General features: G+C 34.5%; 1 protein-coding gene across 9 annotated transcripts in view; it reads left to right on the plus strand.

Moving 5' to 3' along the window:
* Positions 1–17,183, plus strand: part of BTBD10 (BTB domain containing 10) — a 71,864-nt gene that overhangs the window by 21,746 nt on the left and 32,935 nt on the right. For 2 of the 9 annotated variants that reach the window (XM_067749841.1, XM_067749845.1), the window contains exon 2: positions 4,589–4,746. The exons of 3 other annotated variants lie outside the window; for them this stretch is intronic. In XM_067749841.1, coding sequence (XP_067605942.1) covers positions 4,646–4,746 — 101 coding nt within the window. In that variant the 5' untranslated portion in view covers positions 4,589–4,645. Of the gene's footprint in view, positions 1–4,588; positions 4,747–9,096; positions 9,448–17,183 lie in introns of those variants that run through there. 4 more of the 9 variants (XM_067749842.1, XM_067749843.1, XM_067749840.1 and 1 more) reach the window with 4 other exon arrangements.

The following is a 17,183-nucleotide window of genomic DNA, read 5'->3' on the forward strand; positions in this document are numbered from 1 at the left end:
TCTTCAAGCTGGTACAGTCTCTCTTTTATGCCTATAAGGAGAGAAGCTCATCAAATGATCCCTCAAGTTTCTGGCCCTTCAGAAATTCTTCCTACATCTAGACCCCTAGCATTCAGGTGTTTGCTCTTTTAGTCTGCCAATCTCAAGCGATTCATTTGCCCTGGGGGGCTATCGCTGCTTTTGGTCTTTTCCATATAGGAAAGGTTACCTTAGGACATTTTGCTAGCTCAGGTGCCTTCTTGACTACCTCTTGGTCAGTCTTTCCCACTCCCACCTCTGGGTATTTGGCTTTCTATGCAGCTGAAGGCAGTCCTTGGTGTCTGGCCCTGGTATCACTATGTGATTCTGTTCTATTCACTTTTTTCCCTCTCTATCAGGTCTTTCTCTCCAGTAACCACCACACACTTTGTTTGCCAAGTTTGAGAGATAAAAATAATTTCACTTATCAGAAAAGCTCTTGTGTAATGACACTATTTAGAGTGAGATCTCAGTAGTTTGCACAAAGCCACAAGATGGCTGTGTTTAAAAGTGACATCTGGGGCTTCCCTGGTGGCGCAGTGGTTGAGAGTCCGCCTGCCGATGCAGGGGACACGGGTTCGTGCCCCTGTCCGGGAAGATCCCACATGCTGCGGAGCGGCTGGGCCCGTGAGCCATGGCCGCTGAGCCTGCACGTCCGGAGCCTGTGCTCCGCAAAAAAAAAAAAAAGTGACATCTGTTGGCAATAAGGAGCAAATATATGAATTTCTGTGTACTTCACTTGCTACAGTATGGAAAGAACATGGGCTTTCAGTTAGACTGGGATTCTCATCTTAGCCCTAAGATTTCCTCATCTATGAAACAGGATAGTAATATTGGGTTGTTTTGAGCTTTAAATAGGAGAAAGTATGTAATCTTCCTAGCACATTGATAACAGGAAGGACAGCATAAATTGTCTCTGGATACTGTCCTGTTTTTTTTTTTTTTAAGCTCTTCTGTGGGTCATTGCCATTAATTAATAGTGCGTGGAAATAGTGTCCCTGGGAGTACTTACTTATGATACTGTAGTCTTGAAGATTCTGTCTCTTCCTACCCCCACCCCCTCCTGTTTTAAAGGTAGTAATATCCAAGAGAAGGAGAAGCAATCGACGCACTCTTTCCCAATTGACTTTTGGCAGTTTCCTGAATGTATGTCTCTAACCAATAGGCCCAATTGTTCCAGCCTCTGTATGGATTATTTCTAGATTATTTAGAATTTACATTACTTCTGTCATGCCTAAAAATATTAGTAATGAATTGTTACATATTGTCTAAGAACTTTGTTTCCAGTAGTCCAGAAATTATTTTTTGGTGATTACAAGATCCAAACCAGATCTTTAATTTGCCTAATATAAAGTAGACATTGGGGATCCAAGTGTCAGATTTTGAAGAACTTTTTATGGTATGGAGTTCAGATCAGGAAATGAAGAGCCATTAAAAGTTTTTAGAAAGATAATTCTGATTATAGCAGAGCTAATATGGAATCGAATGGGGTAAAGAGGTCAAGTAAGAGGCTTATTCTTAGCTATTAAGGGTTTAAATGAAGACAGCAGCCTTATGATTGATAAGGAAGAGAAGGAGTCAAAAGAAAAATTTGAAGTTAGACTTGATGTTGGGAAAGGAGAGGTCAAGGATGACTTCAAGATTTTTGATTCATTGTATGTTATGTGTAAAACCTGGTGTTCTCAAGGGTTTGATCCTATTTCTTTGCTGTCTCCCTGGACCCAGCAGATGAAGATGGAATCCCAAAGAACACCCAGGATATGGGGTTGGAGGGTGGGGTAACAATGCAAGACTACCCAGGTAGGAGAGATACACGAGTAAGTGGTATAGAGCTGTTAGTGGAGTCTTTTCTCCCCATGCTAGGGTGAGTTTTTTTGAGCAGAAGAATGACATCCAGCTTGCTTTTAGCATGTGTAAATTTCTTGGCATGTTATATTAGCTGTTCAATAAGTACATGAATGAATGAATAAATGAGTGAGTGAGTGAAATAAGATTAATATAATGTCACTGAGTATGGCGTAGAGATTGGTTAAAATATAGAAGATCATTAGATGTTTCAAAATAGTATATAATGTGTGTCGTTTGCTTTTTATTTGTTTGTAGTTAAATCTGTAGCATTTAAAAATGTGCTAGCATGTGTAGGCAAACACAGTCATATTTTTTCCAGCTACCTTAACTTGAATTTCACTTCTTTTTTGTTTGTACCCTTGCTATTGGGAGTGAGGAGTGGGGTGAAATCCTTCACATGGTGATACTCAAATTTTATTGACAAGTGAAATGTAAACATGATTTTCCAGTTGACTTTTTCGATAGCCTTCATCTGAACATTCTTTACTTTCTTGTGGCTGGCTATAATGTACATGTTGTTAATTTCAGTAGGATTGATTAGGAATTCATACTGATATTTCCCAGCTACTAGATATGTGCCACCCACTGTAAAATAGTGGAAAATATGAATTGGAATTTACCTTATTCATTCCTTGTGGTTGTATTTTTTTAGTCACTGTCTCCCATGGTTTAGGATTATTCTTTACTCAGTGGTCTTCTGTGGGTTTCCCGAAGGGTGTGTCTTACAGTTAAGGGTTAGGAGCTAATGTGCCCTTTAAGGAAATGCTAATGCCTGAAATAGCTTATTGGAAGACCTATCCAGTAAGGAGAAAATGCTGTAAATCTCATTCTACATAACCTGCTAAGCCTCTACATCTTTCATTTCCCTCCTTATCAGTTTTCCCTACTATTCTTTTTTACCTTTTTGGTCTCTCTTGGTCTGTGACCATTTTTTCCTAACTGACTTCCTGCTTTGTCTCTCTGATTTATTCTTTTTCACCCTTCTCTTCTGCCTCATCTTTTCAAGACAGATAACTAGCTATAATACCAAATTGAAGTTTTAAAGTGTTTCTTATTTAGTAAATACATTTTTATTTTTCTAATTAAATGAAATTGAGATTTTATTTGTTTTCATAACAATTTGTGGTTTTTATGTTCATTTAACATCTGACTGATTTTTAATCAGTCATTCAGCGATCCTTCAGGAAAGGTTTCCTTTTCCAGGAGTATTCAGCAAATAAACTGCATCATTTGCTAAGGAATTTGAATTAGCCATTGTACAGTTCTCCTCCTTCCCCCTTTATTATTTTTATTTCACTCTTTGAGCTACTTATTTACATATTTATTATATTAAAATGTTAATTTATTATTAGATTTTTCAGTTGTTTTTGGAAAGAAAGTACTAAGTTAACTATTAAGAAAAAAATTCTAAAGTAGCAAAATAGTTTCTCTAAAATAAAAGTGTTTCTTTTAATGAGCTCTGAGATAGACTCACAATTTTCATGAGTTTATCTTTGGCATTTTTTGGTGAAATTGTACTGGCATAATCTATACAATTCAGTGAGGTACAGTATTTTCTCAATTCTGGATTCCCTTTGACTTTTTTTTTGGATGGAGAATGTAGGCATCCATCCCATTACCTCTCATCCCTTTGACTTTAATGCATAAATCCCTCCTCACTTCCCTCTATCAAATCTGGCTTGGAAAAGTATATACAAAGCATACAGAAGTGAGTGTCAGGAAACCTGGGTTCTAATTCAGTTTACATAACTGTTCAAATTGTTTAACCTCATTTGTTTTTTCTTTTGGTGTTTGCAATCTCTAAAAGTCAAATCTGACCTACTATTTCTAAACAGAATACTCCAGTCTGAGCATTTTTCAAGATCAAGACTTCATGCTATATAGTAATAAATTCTCATTGTTCTTTATAATCCTGCTGTTGACCAACATTGTGACCTTTGGCAAAGTTACTAACCTTCTCAGACTGTTTTCTGTTCTGTATATGAGGAGTATAATACCTACCTTGTAAGTTGATTGTGAAGATTAAATTGGGTAGTGAATATACTTTAAAGTGCTTAGTTCAGGTATTTCGTAAAGCTGTTGTTAAGTGAGTTCTATAATTTTACAGGACTGTCGTAGAACTAACAGTCATAAGCCTCACATATGAAAAGGCATAAAATACATGAATCATATTGATAAAATGTTTTTTGATAATTGCACTGTAAGGAAACATCAGGATGTTTGCATACTTTTAGTTTTGAACAAATATTAAATTTCTATTCATGGTCTTTAACTTGGTTAAAGAAATAACAACATTGTTATCTGGTCTTACTAGATGCTTTGTTAAGTATCTTAAAATTTTAGTGATTAAGAAATGTGTTCCAAATGAAATTTTGTCTGAAAGAATCATTCTGTGGAGTTGTTTTTGTCTCTTTTGGTTCTGTATTGATGTTTGGAAACATGAGGTACCCAAATGTCAATAAGTATGTTTACTAAATACAAATAGCACATTATTAAAATGTTGTATAGGAGTAACAAATTTAATCGAATAATCAAATGAAAAGTACCTAAAAAGGCTTTTGGTGTTTATTTTAATCTGATTTGTGGCATTTTGTGTGTCTGATGTTTTATAATCCTGTTCATCACTTTAAAAAATGTCACAGTAATGTCAGAAAGGATACAAAATTCTGTGACTTACTCTGCATGGAATAGATTTAAAGGTCAACACTACTCTTTTATGTAGGTTATGGGTGCTTCATGTGTGCTTTCAGAGCAGTAGTGTGAGGAAGCTTGAAGTGGGATGGCAGGACGGCCTCATCCTTATGACAGTAACTCCAGTGATCCAGAGAATTGGGATCGGAAATTGCATAGTAGACCTCGTAAACTTTATAAACATTCAAGGTAGGTAGAAAGTATGTATTTCACATGTCAAAGCTCTGCTAAAACTGATTTTTATGAAGAATCAAACTGCATTTGGTGTGGCCAAGTACTGTCAGGATGGGAGCCAGTTTACAAAATATATGAATGTTTGCATTTCTCCTTAAATAACTTTGAGGGAAACAGTTTTTCATTTTGATTTTCTTATATTTGTATTTATATGAATTTTAATTTCTGTTTCTAAATAATGCTAAAATATCCTTAGTTGACCCCATGAATAAATGCTATAGTTAATTAAACTGGGAAGTCTGGCAAATCAGGTTAACTCTTTGTATTTAAAACTCTCTAATACGAATTTATTTTGTGCTCTAAATACATTGTGTATGATAATTTATAGGCTTTTGTCAGTCTGTGCCTCTGTACATTTTTAACTATGTGAAATTATGTTGTGTTATCATTGTGATCCTAATAGTAAAATCAGTCCATCAGTGACTTGCCTGGTTCATTTAAAGTTTGCTGCATTAAATGAAATTCAGTTGAAAAGTTTCAGCCCTTTTATACATTATTTTTAAAGCTTTCATTTTGTGCTATGTGACTTATGGGGAACACCTCGTTTAGAACACTTTATGATCTGATATTTTAAGGTGTTGACACCTCATAAACCTCACATAATGTGGGTATGTAAGCATGTTTTCATAGAGAGTTGTGCTTTATGAACATTTACTTAGGGGATATTATTGAACGTTTAACTTACTTGAATGTAAAATTCTCCTGATCACTGATAACTAATACCAGCTTTATTGAAAAATAATAAAAACATGCCGTGATACTGAAATCCTTTTTGTAATTTTAAAGAAATGATTCAGCTACTTTTATTAAGTTATATACATGGCTAGAAAATATGAGTGACTAGTACTATTTAAGTCTCCTGACAAGATGTGTACCTTTATTGTGGACTTTTAATGTGGTGAGGTCTAAAATGAAGATGTTGAGTTGACTTTATTTATTTATAAGTACACACCAGTGGTGTGTTTTTTGGTTTATTTGTTTTTTTGGTGTGTTTGTGTGTGTGTGTGTGTGTGTCCTTCAATTGGTGCTCTAGTTCTTTTTCTCCATCCTGTTTTACATGGATATTTATTTTGTCTTTGAGATTAAAGAGATATTGGTTTTATTTCATTAAATATGGGGCTTTATTTATATCTGATGTTATATACATTTTTTCAGGTGAATTATATCTTATCCTTGCTAGTTCTTAATATTTTTCTACTGATGTACAAGACTTTGTTGTATATGAAGTCGTGACAAGGTGAAAATAAACTATTGTTTGCTTTATAAAAGCTGTGGGCATACAATGGGAAATGTTTATTAAAAAACAGTACTTTTAAAATTACTGTTATTTTACTTCAGTAAAAACAGTTATCATAGCTCTTCTTGATTTCTATAGCATCAGTATCTTTTTGGTGCTCTTTTTAAAAAAGATTGCAGTAGTATTGGTTGTTTAAGTGAAAAATATTAGAGAAGTAAATGAATACCAATGTATTGATTTTTTTTTTTTTTTTTTTTTAATGGAAAGACCGTGAAATCCTTTGACCTTATCTTAACCTCATTCATGGAGAAACTTCCCAAGGGAAAACAGTTTACTTTTTGGGACCTCTTGTTCCTATGAACTTACAAACATGTAACTTCAGATGCTTTAAAAATATATTCAATTTGACTTTTTTAAAATGGTAGCTTTTGAATTAATAGTAAATTAATTGAGCAGAATTAAAAACTAACAGCAGCAAGTATTCTTGAGAACCTGTGCTCATTTCAGGAGAGATTAAGTAGTTCGTCAGGGTACCATCATGGAATGCTTTAATATCCACGTATGGAACAATTAGAGGACAATAGAGCACTAAACTGTGGTAGTGAGTTGCAGTAAAATAAGAGTTCAGAGAAGGAATCAGTGTCAGTCTGAACAGGTGAAAATGAGACTTGAACTAATCCTTGGATGGTTAGGTAGATGGAGGGCATTCCTGCCAGGGACCTTCTGGAGATTACCTTGACTGGATCTAAAGGTAGAGCTCTGTGAATAGTATCAGTCCCCATTTAACAGATGAAAAAAATGAGGTTAATAAACTTGCCCAAGGCCATCCAACTTATAAATGACAAAGCTAGAATTTATAAGCAAGCTTCTTCTTTTTATTTTTTAAAATTTTGAATAACTTATTGTGATACATTTAAAATACATATACAGTAGAGAGAACAGGTATAATGAACCCCTATGTATCCGTTCCCCAGCTTCAAGTTATCAACTCATGGCTGATTTTGTTTCATCTATACTTCTGCCTACTCGCATCCTTTTTCTGAATCTTGTGTATTTTATTTAGGGATGTTTGAGTAGAAGGAAGCCAGATTAAACACTGGCTTAACTTAGGGGTTTATTTTTCTTGTACACAAAAAGGCTTCAGTATATTAGGGTCAAAGGTCTTTGATTTTTCTTGGTGTTTCCTCACAATCACAAGATGGCTTACCATAGTTCCAACTGTCATGTCCACCTTCCAGACAAGGAGGAGGAGGAGGAAGGGAGACGGGGACGATGGGAAAGAGGTTTCATTTATATCAGGAAATTAAATTTCTCAGAAATTTCCAGCGGGATTCTGCTTATATCAATAAATCATTGTCTAGAACTGTGTCATATGGTCATCTCTGGATTATGGAGACTGAGAAATATAAGTGCTCCCGTTGCCACCTCAAACAGAATTGGGGATTTAAATTTACAAAAACTAAATGTGTCAGTCTGTTAAGACTGCTATAACAGAATACCATGGACTGAGTGGCTGTATTATAAACAACAGAAATTTATTTCACATGGTTCTGGAGGCTGGGAAGTCCAAAATCAAGGCACTGGCACATTTGGTATCTGGTAAGGGCTTGCTTCCTGCTTCAGACACCCCTTTTTTTGCTGTGTCCTCACATGGTAGAAGGGACTAGGGATCTTTCTGGGATCTCTTTTATAAAGGTATTAGTCCCATTCATGAAGGCTCTGCCCTCATGAGCTAATCACCTCCCCTCCATATACCATCACGTTGGGGGAATACATATCAACAGATGAATTTTGAAAATAAAAACATTCAGCCTTTAGCAATAAAGAAATAAGCATACTTTATTGGTTCAGTTTTTGAGGATTTTCAAAAAAGTTATTTAAATTTGCTTTTTGTTCTGTTCACATATTGGAATAGCCTGCTTTCTAAAATGTTTTTCCTTTGATTTTTTCCCCCTTTACCTTTCCTTATTAGCAAGGATAAAAATAAATTTCTTAAATTATAAAGGTAACAATAATAACTACTATATACATGTACTTACCTTGGAGGTTTGAGGGTTTGGTGGGCATTGCGTTATGGTTTCTCTTTTACCTAATACAACTTTAAGGTACTTTCTTTTCTGATGTTTCTTTGAATGTAGACTTAATAGGTATAACACTGATATAAAAGACAAGGCAGGGAAACTGATCTCAGGGTGCCTGCGATTCCTCTGCAAGTGCATACAAATGAATTAGATAGCTGCAAAATTACTGAACTTTATTTCTTTCTGACTAGTAGTTGTATAGTTAATACTTATGTTGAGGGGTTTGGTAGCTTGCTGAGAGGTTAAAGATCATTTCAGTTGAAGTTTATTTGGCTTGAGTTATGACAACTTTCTTTAAATTAGGAGAGTTTTTGCTATTTAAAAAGGAAAAAGAAAGAGCACCTTTTCTGTGTAACTGATGTTAAAACGCCCTAGAGTGACAATATGCTAAAAGCTCTTGCATATTTGAATTGGGTCGAATACAACTATTTAAAACTCAGATCTGCAGTCTGCTCAGGTTACTAAAGACAAATGCATCATACGTTCAATATCAGACTTTGCCGCAAGGGGTTCATTCTCACATAGAAGTACGCATGCTCCTTTCTTCTGAGACTGCACGAAGATTGAGCTTTCCATTTTCCTTTTTAAGTCACTCTTTAGTCCTAGCAGCAGTTTAGAAATGGAAAAGTTTGGTTGCTTTAAAGAGTAGTTCCTTAGTGGGTTCTTAAAGTACAGATAATATTTTCTCTTCAGTTCTAAAGAGAAGTTTTACTGCCCAGAATAGGTACACAATAAAATATTGAAAGGAAAAAAGAAAGTTAGCTGCATCCTAGTTTTCTAAAACCTGGCAAGCTGGCAGAGCTAGAATTAGCTTTACAGATGGCATTTGGCAACATATCTACATATCACTAAGCCCTCATCTCCTGAGTTTTCTTCATCCTGTCTATCAGTTACAATATCCAATCACTGCACAAAGATGGAGAAGTGGGACGATCACAGCTCACACGATGCTGTTTGGTTAGAAACGTCAGTGCTGCACAACCCACGGCTGAGTCAGTGTCTGTGAGAAAATAAACTGAATTAATATATAGCGGGGGTTGTATCTCTGAACATTTAAAGCCTAAATAACCTCAATAGCATTATTACACAGTAGAGGGAGGAAAGCTAAAGGAAGTCTGTAGACAGGTGAGGTAGGGTGACTGGGAAATTTTCTCATTGTTCAGAGGAATTCTGAAGATGATGGAAATATCAGACATGCTAAAGTTTCCTAGTAATGCCCAAGGATGCTGACCTGGCTTTCAGTGCTGCATTGTTTGAAAAAGCAGAGTCCCTTTATACTCTGATTTCAAAATTTTTTTCTTGTTTTTGTGTGTCTGCCTTGGCATATACTAAAGTAAGGTGTGTATTCATTTATTACATGATAATGCTGGCTTATAATTCTATACATATATGAGAGAGGTTGAGAGAGATATGTTTAGCCTTTGTTTCATTATGATCATTTATGTTTCTGAATGTTAAAGATCATATGTCTTGATTGTCAGTTTAATGGCAAGTTATTTAAAATAAATGTGTTTTTATTGTTTCTATGGGTTTGAGGCTTTGTTTTTTATTTCATTTAAAGTCTTAGTAGAATCTTTATGTAATTGAGAATGCATTATGTTTGATATTGTTTCTTATGAATATCATAAAATTTATTTAAGGAAAAACTAATTTTGAAATAATATTTTTGATATATTTGAAAATAAAATTCAAGATAGAGAAATGAAATAATTTCCTAAAGAAGAAGGTGAATGTATTTTTACTTTTGGATGAATTAAGGATTAGTTGAATCACTTTATATATATTTTACAGAACTGAATGTATTTGAATGATAAAGTTTTAACTGGTTAAGATGACTTTTTTCCTAGTTTTTTGGAACACAGGCTCTGAATAGATGATCTAGATACTGCCACTGAAATAGAGAGTAAATCAGATAAGTTTTTGGATTGCTGCAACTTGATTTTCAACCAGAAAATGTTTCTAAATGAAGATAATTGTTCTTGCTATGAGATTTTAAGTCTTGACTGGTAACAGTGCTTACTTTATTAGGAAATTTTGGCACAATTTTAAATAATTTGACTAATGGCTTTTTTCTTTTGTCTTCATTATCCCTATCCTACTGAGCCTTCATTTGGTAGGGATTTGGGAGGATATACAACATTTTAAAATTATTTTAAATGTTATTAAGTAGTTTATAACATTCTTTTCCTTGAAATGTCGGGAAGTTCTTGTGATTTCCCCCATTTTATTTCTAAAAGTTTGAATGTTCATCTTGATGGTTATCATAACTTATTTGTATAGATAGGCTAACTGGTGGTATCTTATTTTGGCTTTTTTTTTTCCCCCTGGTTTTGTGTCCAGAAATGTTTTTCTAAGCTTGCTTTAGTAATAGAGTTATAAAAGCAGAAATCTCACGCTAGACTTATACTTTATAGAATATTTTTTTCTCTGGTTGGCTTATTTTAAAAAAAAAAATGCCTGTGTTATTATAAGAGTAATACATATTCATTACATAAATTTGATAGATACAGAAGAGCACATAGAATAAAATTAAAATGTTCTACCATCAAAAGAAAAACTTTAAATATTTTCACGTATAACCTTTTTTCCCTGTGTATATATAAAAATGTAAATTCACACATAAACACTTAAAAATGATTTTGGGATATTACTGTATACACTGTTATATAACCCATCTCTTGTTGTTTTCTTTTTCTTTTTTAATAAAAAGCAAACTTAATCATGAACGTTCCCTTTGTCATGAAAGTCTTCTATAGCATAATTCTTGAGAACTGCATAGTGTTTTATGTATATATATTTTGTAATTTATTTCACCAATCTGAGTTTTTCTGATTCGTGATCAGAGAAAAGATCAGCTTGATTCCACAGCATAGATTTCTCTAAAAAGGAAGAATGTCTTAAGGAGTTAAGTAAAAAATACAATTTTGATACTTTTCAGAAGGAAAAAGATTCTCAGTGTGATTATACAATGAACTCTTTAAAGATATGCACACTACTTTTAAAACAAAGGAGATAAGATTGCCATAACAAAGTATAGAAAATCTTCTTAAAAATCAGGGAAACAGAGCTCAGACAAGCTGAGACTTTTAAGAAATGCAAAGGCCAACCAAAAGGGTTTCTTATATTACATTTTAAGAAGGAAATCAGTGAAAGTGTAATAATAATATATGGCAATGAGGTAAGAAAAAAATTCCTCAAGTCTTATTTAGGAGCTTCTTTGTCAGAGAGGAAAAGCAAACCACCACCACCATCAATAATAATAGCAAAGCAAACATTTCTAGTAAGGACAGAAAACCAACATGAATATAGAGATAAGTAATGCCTCTAGCTAAATGAATTGTCTTCTGGAACATCTTACAATTAAGGAACTGACTGTAAAATCTTAAAATTATTTATATTATTTGTAGTCTTTAAAGGTTTTAGGAGAATACAAGAAGTACTAAAAGATGAGGGGTTCTAGGCCTGGTTTTGAAAAAGACAGAAGATTTTAGAGCAAAAAATGAAGGATAGTTTATGACTGACTTGAAGGAAAAAAACAGATTAAAGATGATCCAGAATGGGTTTGCTAAAAATAGATTGTCAGAACAACTTTAATTTTTCTCTGATGCAGTTGGTAGCCTAGTAGCAATAGGTATTTGGACTTAAACTTAGGTTTTGGTAAAAAAAATTTTTTATATCTTTGGGTGAAGGAAAAATGAGTTAGCCACTAGTTGATTGTTTTAATTAATCAACACAGTTTTCATTTTGAAGGATCCTCTCCAAAGGTTTTTGATCTTGGAAGGTGGCTTTGTTCTTTGCTTTTGTCTTATTGCTCAAATGGAGAAGGCAAATTATCAAATTTATAGGTGACAGTGAAGAAAGAAAGATCGTAAATAAAGCACTAAACTAAGTTAGCATGGCCTTATATATAGCATCACACTTGGAAAAGACTTGAGGGTAGTTCTTGGCAGTAAACTTGATATGAAACAAAAGTACAGTATGGCTGCCATCATCCCATCTTCTCCCCTACCAGCCGCCCCCCCCCCCCCCCCCCCCCGCCACCGCCTTAGAAACCATCTTAACGAATGGAAAGGAAGGTTAGAGCCACTTCAGTACACCAAAGTGTTGTCTTTACTTCTTTGTATATTCAGAAGGAAGGATGTGAAGAAATTGGAAGTCTTGTCAGCTTAGGTAACTAAAAATTTAGAGGTCTTGGGGACATCTCTGGTAGATGTTAAGGAATCTCACAATAAGAGCTGTCTTCAAATATGTGAAGAATTATCATTTGGATAAGAAACAACTGAAGTTTGAGTCAGACTTGTTTAAGGTTAAAATTATGAGCTGCAAAATTGTATTCCTTTGGTCACATCTCAGACCTGCCATTTTCTTAGCTACATGATTTTAGGCAGGTTTTTAGCCTCTAAGCTTTCATTTTCTCAACTGTAAAATGGGTATGGTTTTGAGTATTTAATGAAAATATGTGTAAAGTGTTCAGTATTGTGCCTGGCATATACTAAATGCTGAAATGTTAGCATTGTTATTGTTGTTGTAGCAGATAGAATTAAGACAGTGGTTCTCAACCAGAGAGGTGATATTACCCCTCATTGAGCATTTAGCAATGGCTGAGGACATTTTTGGCTGTTACAACTAGAAGGAATACTAATAGCATCTAGTGGGTGGAGGCTACTGGGTGGGGGCCAGGAATGTCAAAATGATGACTCTGTCCTCTTTACCTTGTTTTATTTTTCTGCATAGCACTTATCAGCATATGATATTTAATATATTTATTTATATATGTTCTATGTTTTTCTACACTAGGATGTATTAATTTTAAGGGCAGAGGCTTTCTCGGTTATATCCACCAGGGCTAGAATAATAAGTAGCATATAATAGGTGTTCAGTGACTATTTGGTAGAGTGACTGCATGATAAAGCTAAAAACATTGCTAGAGAAGAGGATAAGAATACTTTTAGTTATTATAGGGTATAGTTGTCATTGTGTGTTGCAAGCACCTAATACTTATTGATGAATTAAAACCACAGTTTTTAGAAGTAAAAAAGTTAGCAATATAACATTTAGATATTATAACTCCTATTCAGAGACTCCTCAGTTTGGAGAGGTTCTTTCCTAGCAACATCTTCCTTTATTAAAGTTCAAAATTGAGAAACAAGGTAATGGACATTTAAAAAACGCAGAAGAAACCTCCAGCTCCTTTGCTGTTGCATGAAAGTAATTTTTGTCAGTTAGGAAAACCTTTACCTTGATAGTAAAATGTTAAAAGTTTGGCCATTAAGGGTTCCTTTTCTGTCAGAATTTTTAGTATCTAGGTCTTCATTTGACTTCAAAGAAAAGATGCTCTAAGTAGTCATACAACAGTATATCAAACTCCCTTGCTGTTGCTACTGCTTCTGCCTTACTAGAGTTGCTGATATATCTGACAAAGGGATTTTAGGAAGAAGAGGAAGACTAATATTAAAACTATTCTTGAGCTATATTTCTTGTCTTTTTGTGGGGAAATCTGGGACTTAAGTATCATTTAAACTATTTCTATGGAAAATATGCATCAACATACTTACAGATGACCTTTGAGTAGCCCATTCCTCAGTTGAGAACTGCCCTTTCAGTGATTAGCCTTTGTTTCTTGGGAAACTGATCATAAATTAAGAACAAAAGCTTATAGAAAAGGCAAATTGACAAAAAAGCGGAAAGAAGGGAGAGAAATTTGCATTAAATATGTTGAAAATAGATTTAAAAGTTTAATTGCATTTCTTATATCATCACAGTTACTGACACTTAACATGAGGATCAGCAAACGTTTTCTATAAAAGGCTGGATAGTAAATATTTTTGGCCGTATGGACTACATAGTCTGTCACAACTCCTCAGTTTTGCCCTTATGGAGTGAAAGCAGCCATAAGCAATATGTAAATGAATGGGTGTGGTGTTCTAATAAAACTTTATTTACAAAATGAGGCAATGGGTTGAATTTGGCTTTGTTTGCCAACTCTTGACCTAACACATTAAAAATACTTGTAGGGCTTCCCTGGTGGCGCAGTGGTTGAGAGTCCGCCTGCCGATGCAGGGGACATGGGTTCGTGCCCCTGTCCGGGAAGATCCCACATGCCGCAGAGCGGCTGGGCCTGTGAGCCGTGGCCGCTGAGCCTGTGCGTCCGGAGCCTGTGCTCCGCAACGCTAGAGGCTGCAACAGTGAGAGGCCCACCGTACCGCAAAAAAAAAAAAAAAAAAAAAAATTGTAAAAATCCCAATTAATGTAAATTAATTCTTAAAATATATTAATATAAAATCATTTAAAAGGTTTAGTTAAAAAATCTAAAACATAATATAGACTATAGTAATAGAAATGGCTTATTTTTCCCCAAAGTAATATTGCTTCTTTAATAAGGACACACTAATTTAAAAAATGGATGCATCTAATCTGAAATTTACAAAGATGCTTACCTTGTCCTTAAGGAAAGATGCATTTGGGGGACTTCCCTGGTGGTCTGGTGGGTAAGACTCCGAGCTTGCAAGGCAGGGGGCCTGGGTTCGATCCCTGGTCCAGGAACTAGATCCCGCATGCATGCAGCAACTAAGAAGCCTATGTGTCACAACTAAGACCTGGCGCAGACAAAATAAATAAATAATTTTAAAAAAAGAAAAGAAAAAAAAAGACACACTAAATAGCCCCCATCACCAGGCTGCTAGCCTTAAAAAAGAAAAAATGTGTTTTTAAAAGCTTCATTAAGTGTTTAAAACACCTTGTAAACTGTAATGCTTCATATCTATATCTCTGTAGCCACAAAGACACACACGGAAGTATTTGACAAGGAATAAACAATTGTCACAGGAAATGCTTAGATGTTATGTATATCCTAAAACTTAAGCTGAATTCAACAAACATTAATAAGACATACCAGGTTATGATGTTAGTTGCTGGAAGTGTTTAAAGATAAATCCTTAAAGCAGGAAAGTAATATAAGGTTGTACCCTGTGTATACTACACAAGGGTGCCATATATAAGTGAGTACTACTCACTTTGTAGATATTTTAGTTTTATGTATTTGTTACAACAATTTTCTGTTAGCAGCAGTGCTTGTAAATATCATTTATTTCTGGAAATTTTTCATGTATTATTTCTTTGATAACTTACTCCCCTCTGTTTTCTCTGTTCTCTCTGGAACATACCAGTATACATTTGAATGGTGACCTCCTTCCTCTAATTTTCTCGTCCTTTCAGTCTCATTTTTCATTTCTTTTTCTTTTATTCCCAGTTTTTTCTTTCAACCCTTCTAGTAACCTTTTAAAATTTCTGCTCTTGTGTTTGAATTTCTAAGAATTCTTTTTCATTCTCTAATTAAAAAAAAAAAATTCCCGTCCTTGTTTTATGGATTTTTAAATAGCACTGAGTTTATTGATTACAGTTTTGCTTTTTCTTCCTGTCTCTACATTGTTTATTGCCTTTTTTGTTACGTTTATTAAACTTATTGTGAAATAGTTTTTGATTTATAAGAAATTAAAAGAAAATTGTACAGTGAGTTCCTGGGTACTCTTCACCCAGCTTCCCTCAATAATAACATCTCACATAAGTGTATCAAACTAGGAAAATGACATTGATACAGTACTATAAGTGACTATAGATATCAGTTTTTATACGTGCTTTTTCTGGTATATATTCTGTGATAGTTTATCACATATAGATTTGCGTAACTACCACCACAATCAGGATATAAAACTTTTGCATCACCACAGAGAAACTCCTGCATGCTACCCCTTTAGAGTCATACCCATTCCCCATCCCTAACCTCTGACAACCCCTGATTTGTTCTCCATCACTGTAATTTTGCCATTTTGAGAATGATATATAGATGAAGTCAGATAGGATGTAAACTTTGGGGTTTGGGTTTTTCATTCAGCATAATGCCTTTGAGATCTATCGCATTGTTGAACATGTCAGTAGTTTGTTCTTATTTAATTTCTGAGTACTATTCCATTGTATGTATGTACAACAGTTTATCCATTCAGAGAGAGGCATGGTTTTTGTTATAAACTTTGCAATAATTGTTGGATTTAAAAAATTCTATATATATTACTTTAGTTTTATTACTCTCAACCCCCATAGGAGTCCGTAGTTTCACTGAACAAAATGATAGACACCCTAAAATTTCTCTTTAATTCTTAGGAACCTGTCTACCTTTGGAAGCTGTTCATGTATTTAGAATATTTAAACAAATTAGGTGGCAAAGTCACATGTGGAAATTCATGTAGAATTAATATTCTAAAGTTTGATATAAATAGATACTTGCTTCTGAGAGTCACTATTTTAGTAAGATTTTTAAACTTTTGGAGAGACTTTTTGCCTATTGATTTATCAATACTTTATGCTTCAAAGCATGATTCTTCTTTTTGTAGAATTATTTTTTTTTTATACAGCAGGCTCTTATTAGTTATCCATTTTATACATATTAGTGTATATATGTCAATGCCAATCTCCCAATTCATCACACCACCACCACCACCACCACCCCGTGCCACTTTCCCCCCTTGGTGTCTGTACGTTTGTTCTCTACATCTGTGTCTCTATTTCTGCCCTGCAAACTGGTTTGTCCGTACCATTTTTCTAGATTCCACATATATGCGTTAATATATGATATTTGTTTTTCTCTTTCTGACTTGCTTCACTCTGTATAACAGTCTCTAGATCCATCCACGTCTCTACAAATGACCCAGTTTCATTCCTGTTTATGGCTGAGTAATACTCCATTGAATATATGTACCACATCTTCTTTATCCACTCATCTGTCGATGGGCATTTAGGTTGCTTCCATGACCTGGCTATTGTAAATAGTGGTGCAGTGAACGTTGGGGTGCATGTGTCTTTTTGAATTACGGTTTTGTCTGGGTATATGCCCAGTGGTGGGATTGCTGGGTCATATGGTAATTCTATTTTTAGTTTTTTAAGGAACCTCCATACCGTTTTCCATAGTGGCTGTATCAGTTTACATTCCCACCAACAGTGCAGGAGGGTTCCCTTTTCTGCACATCCTCTCCAGCATTTGTTATTTGTAGATTTTCTGATGATGCCCATTCTAACTGGTG

This window comes from Pseudorca crassidens, chromosome 9 (genome assembly GCF_039906515.1).
Source record: "Pseudorca crassidens isolate mPseCra1 chromosome 9, mPseCra1.hap1, whole genome shotgun sequence".
In the NCBI taxonomy this organism is placed as follows: Eukaryota; Metazoa; Chordata; class Mammalia; order Artiodactyla; family Delphinidae; genus Pseudorca; species Pseudorca crassidens.